This window comes from Sinohyriopsis cumingii, chromosome 14, assembly GCF_028554795.1.
Source record: "Sinohyriopsis cumingii isolate HCF-2022 chromosome 14, ASM2855479v2, whole genome shotgun sequence".
Lineage (NCBI taxonomy): Eukaryota > Metazoa > Mollusca > Bivalvia > Unionida > Unionidae > Sinohyriopsis > Sinohyriopsis cumingii.
In genome coordinates, this window is record NC_142974.1 from 111,392,064 (window position 1) to 111,397,533 (window position 5,470).

Below are 5,470 nucleotides of genomic sequence, written 5' to 3' on the forward strand. Positions count from 1 at the left end.
GTATGACCCATTATTCATCATGCACGGTGTGTATAATATGTCCATCAACAATTGATCTATCAAACTTCGTTTCTGAAACATTAGACCAATTCTGACCAAACTTGAAATTTAACTTCTGATATGAAGGACTTTCAAATTGTTACAGATGGTGTCAATCAGTCATACAGTATGACTACCTCCAGGTAACCTGTTATCAAAACCTGCTGAACAAAATTTGTTAAAATTTGACTTTTCAAGTTCCACTAAGGATGTCAAACTGCCTTCAAATATTTCAATGTCACGGAAAGTAACAAATCCTGTTTTGAAACAAAAAAAGAACTTGAACAACGTCTTCTAAAGCAAAACTCAATGGAATTTATCCAAATTTAAAACAAAAAAAATATCATAGGATGAAGATCGTTCAGTTGTACAAGTGATGCATAACTCCCATTAATTAGGAATTGCTGCTAAAAATGAAAACTCTTTAAATGATTCCTCCCCAAAACGATCTCAATCAACATCATGTGACACATTTAGTGTGTGTGAGTGATTTGGATTTTAATGTAGCTTTAACAATTGTTCAGTCATATCGCTAAGATGTCTGAAGTCTGGCAGTTTATAGGGATGTCTAGTACTGGGGTATCATGCCGCATGCAGGTAGCATGATGTCAAGCCCAGTCACATTTTCCTGACACCAGGCCGACCAGTCCTAACACTAACCTCTTAATGCTGAGGGCCAAGCGAGGCAGCTGTTAGTACCATTTGTTTAAGTCTTTGGTATGACTCGGCCGGGGATCGAACCCACGACCTCCCGCATCCATGGCGGACGCTCTAACCACTAGGCCACTGGAGCGGTGACTTATTTAGCAAGAATCATCTAAGCATAAAAGGCTTTTAAATAAACAATAAATAAACAGATATGCTGCTCCCTACTGGATGTAGAGTATGTGATTGGTATATCCAGTAATGTCCTCTATCTTTCCAAATAATTGTGCTACTAGAGAACACTGGGTCAGGCTGATATATATTGTTTGATAATGACCACAGTTTATGCCATGGTCAGGACCGTTCAAGTGTTTAAACATGGGGGTCTCCACCTTATTTCAGATATTCCTTAGGTTTTATTTTATTCTCACTTGAAATTCCCTTCTCACCTACTTAAGCAGCAATTGAGTCAGTCAATAACTGCATATAGTACAGTGACCCCTTAACTTGGAAGTATATTTGAGAATTGTAAATGATTTTCTCAACAGTTTAAATTTACACATTTTCATGCAAAAAGGAGCATTTTACAGTCTTGCAATCAAGGACATGTCCTTTGTTTCTGAACAATTTGACCATAAAACTAGGGCGGTTTACTTGAAAACCTGGCTATTGTTTATTTACTTGTATATTTTAACCAGTTATTAGTAAATGAATGGGAATATATTTTGGAACATATTGGCGGAGTCAGGTTGACATTTGGCGGTAGGGATCTGGTTGAATGTTAGAACAATAATAATGTTTGTCATATGTAAAGAGAGTTGGCACAGGATGTTCAAGTCTACACAACTATACCAAACAATGCTTAACCACCATTTGATATGTGTACCATAACTAAAAATAAAATTTTGTAAACGATTTCTCAAAAACTTCAGTTACTAATATACTTTAGTAACCTTATACAAAGCATCCTCAAATGAAATATCTTTCTGTATGTGTGTTTATTTAACACTTTCAGGTGGAGGACTACTACCTTACACCTTGTATGCTTCGTCAAGAATCTCCAACAGAAGTTATATCCCCTGGACAAGATTCACGCTTAGTGAGCACACCAGACATGCGCTACATTTTTACAGGGAAGTATTTGCCATCTCCCATCTTTCATAGGCTTCTTGCTGCCTGTGTAGCTCGCTGGCCAGTCGCCAAAAAGAAGGATACATCAGGCAATCTCATTTTCTGTGGCTGTTGTGTGTTTGACCTGGACCTTTTTCACAGATTAACAGTTTACATTAAGAACCATGTTATTTTTGCAAGAATAACAAGGATGGTAACTGATGAAGTTAAGATCCCTGATGGAAAGCTGTGCAGCAGAGTTAGAAGATTCATTACACTGAATCTCTCCAAGATTACTTCTTACCTTGACCAGAACGTACAGTATGATCTGTGTGTACAGTGCCCACCATTTCAGATGTGGCATGCAGAAGAAGTGAGTTATTTTCAATTATTGCCTTTCTCTGAGGCATTGTTCTTCTTTAGCATTGTCTAATTTGTTATTTAAACTGCTTGATCAGTAGATAAGTTCCCTATACCCCATCAGATAACACTGTACGAGAATGGTTCCCAAGTAACATGACGATAATATAATTAGTACATCACATGATGTCATGTGACATGATATGACATGGCATGTGGCAATTGTGTACATTTTAACAGTTGTAGTGGCTATAGTCAGGCATGGATCCCAGAATGAAGAGGAATTGTTTACTGTTCTAAATAAAATATCTGTAGTTATGCAGTGTAAAGCTACTTGGTTGGAAAACTTTTAACAATCCTTTTTGTTGCTTACATAATGTAGTTATAAGGGAAGAGCTAAAAATGTTAAACCTTACATCCTATAATTTACAGGAGAGAAGAAGATTTATAATAATGCTTGAAGACGTATATGAATGAAAGCCTTTTCCATTAGATCTTCTGAAAGGGAAATGTAAACTCATTGAATAAGGAATGCACATTGTCATTCAGTTGCTGTGGAAAATATGATATTTAGTATGGCAAGTCGATAACGGCATATAATCGGTCTTATCATTGTCAGTAAAGACAAGTATTCGATGTCTCCATTTCATTGTATGTGAGTTACTGCCCTTTTAACTTTTCTTCTTTAGTTCATCTTCGACACAAAATGCACATTTGTGGTCGTAGTTAGTTTGAAGATAAACATGAATAAATAACACCTTCATTCATTTAATTAATCTCAGTAATGATATGTACTCATGACTCATAAAATACAAAATGATTAGGCTTCCTTGACTCTTAAAATGAAACTTTGGGGTTGGGGAAATGTCAGTAAACAATAAATTAGCCAATAAAGCATTCTTAACATCAATGTCTATTCAGATTGTATCCCAGTAAATAGTTGCTGAGGATAATTTCATACTGACATCAGCTGTAATACATGCAAAGCTAAGAAATGTCATTCTGATAACGCTTCGTTTGTGGAATGAACAACTAATCACAAGGGACATAAAAGACCTTAATTAGGCAAATTTTCATGATGTGATGAAAATATGATTACATTTAATTATTAAGATAGTCTTGTTAATCAAAGAATAGAGGAATATGAATATTTTAACCTCATTCTCTTTCACACTGTTAACATTGATTAGGTTGTTTTGGGAAAACACCTATCCACATTCTCTTGTGCACTGTTTACATTTAACGGCTTATAATTGGAAAAGTCTATCTCCAATGGAAGGAAACAGTACTTTGCATTTTGTACCATAAATGCATCATGACATTTTTTCTGACAGGATTATTTCTTTGTCTTTTGTCAATATGAGTCCCATAAAAATACCACCCTGATGTTATTTATATAGCACTGTTGAAAACTGGGCAACCTCTATCTGATTTGTATACATTTCTTTGGAATGGGCACTCTCTATAAGTGATCAAAGAGAAACCCCATAGTTTTATTGTATTTCGATAAAATAGAACAGCATTTTTTTACTATTCTTGCATTGGTCTGATGATAATCAGGATTGTCAGTGATATAGTTTATTTAGGAAATGATGTGTTGTAATAATATTGACTGTCCTCTTTATTTAGGGGCATGATCCTGATGCACCCATTACACCTGAACACATGAATCATGCTTGCCTCGGTGTTGCTCTTGTAACTGTTTGTGGAAAGGCTCTGAGAGACATTATCCTTACCAACTTTCCTGTGCCACACAAAGACATCTACCAAGCAATCCTGGCCAACAAGGTCAATCTAACCAGGAGACAGGGAAGACCCCTTCTTAACCCTGATCAAATTCAGATGGTTTTCCCAGACCCCCAGGGGCAGACAACCGGAACAGTGGACCAGTTTGACCTTTCCTTACTGTATACTCTGATCAGAAATATCAGCACAGTGACTGCTCCATCAACAGGTTGGGGAAATGATCCACAAGATCAACCAAGGGACACCTCTCTAGGAGCCAGTGTGGAGCGAATTCGTTCATATAGGAATCATATCAGTGGTCATTCCCCAGATGGCAAGATTAGTCGACAAGAGTTAGAGGATTACATGAACAGATTTGAAGCTGTGATTCATGACATTGAAGCTGTTCTTGGTGGTCACGCATATATCCAAGAGTTGGAGAAGCAAAGGAGACAGGTGATCTCTGTCTATGAGGCCTGTTAACTGAAAGTGAAAATCATGAAGAATCGGCAAAAGGCACAAAGTACAAGCACGGTCTGTATGATCTGATGGCAGAGTATGAATATAACTTGTGTTAAAAATGGTGTTAAAAGGTTGTTTTCAGTTTCACCATCCTATTTAAAGCTTGCCAGATACTTCATTCAATTAGTTTGCACTTGAATATCAGTACTGACTGTAAAACTCATGGCCGTATTAGTTTGCAAGTAGATCATCTTCGTTTGTTACAAAATGTAAATACTATGTCATCATATCATGTGAACATTGTATTACATGACAGTTTAATACCCTGTGTCATATTGTGTGTCATAAACTGTAATTTAATGCTTGCATACATAATATTACATCACAGTTTAATACAGTGTACCATAGCATATGTTATATACTGTAACATAATCCTTACATGCATAATGCTACCTGACAGTTTGATACCTTGTGTCATAGCACGCATCATAAACTGTAATGTAATGCTTACATACATAATATTGCATCACAGTTTAATCTCTGCTGTCATATCATGTGTCATATCATATCTCAAAAAATGTGATGCAATTTTTATGCACATAGTATTATAAGAGTTATATACAGTGTGTCATATTATATGCACATACTATTACTTGACAGTTTAATACATTGTCATACCATATTTCATAAACTGTAATGTAATGCTTTCACACATATTGCATGACAGTTTAATACTTTGTGTTGTATCATGTCATAAACTGTAATGTAATGCTTACTCACATAATATTCATGACAGTTTAATACCTTGTGTCATATGATGTCATAAACAGTAACATAATGCTTACATACATAATATTACATCACAGTTTAATCCCTGTTTTTCATGTGTCATATCATATGTCATAAACTGTGATGTAATTCGTATGATTTCTATAGTGTATTATATCATATGTACATGGTATTACATCAAAGTTTTGTACATTGTGTCATGTCATATGTCATAAACTGTGATGTAATTTGTATGATTTGATTTCTATACAGTGTCATATAATGTCATGAACTGTGATGTAATTCGTATGAGTTCGGTGCAGTGCGTCATATCATCTGCACATACTATTACATCACAGTT

The 5,470-nt window shown here is 35.6% G+C and overlaps 1 protein-coding gene across 1 annotated transcript; it reads left to right on the plus strand.

Annotated features, from left to right (window-relative positions):
* The first annotated feature begins 1,713 nt into the window (after nucleotides 1-1,713).
* LOC149784603 (uncharacterized) lies at nucleotides 1,714-4,896 on the plus strand. Its single transcript, XM_089933300.1, has 2 exons — nucleotides 1,714-2,167; nucleotides 3,784-4,896. The coding sequence occupies exons 1-2, from the start codon at nucleotides 1,727-1,729 to the stop codon at nucleotides 4,360-4,362; spliced, it is 1,020 nt and encodes a 339-aa protein (XP_089789426.1). The 5' UTR covers nucleotides 1,714-1,726; the 3' UTR covers nucleotides 4,363-4,896.
* The last annotated feature ends 574 nt before the right edge of the window (nucleotides 4,897-5,470 follow it).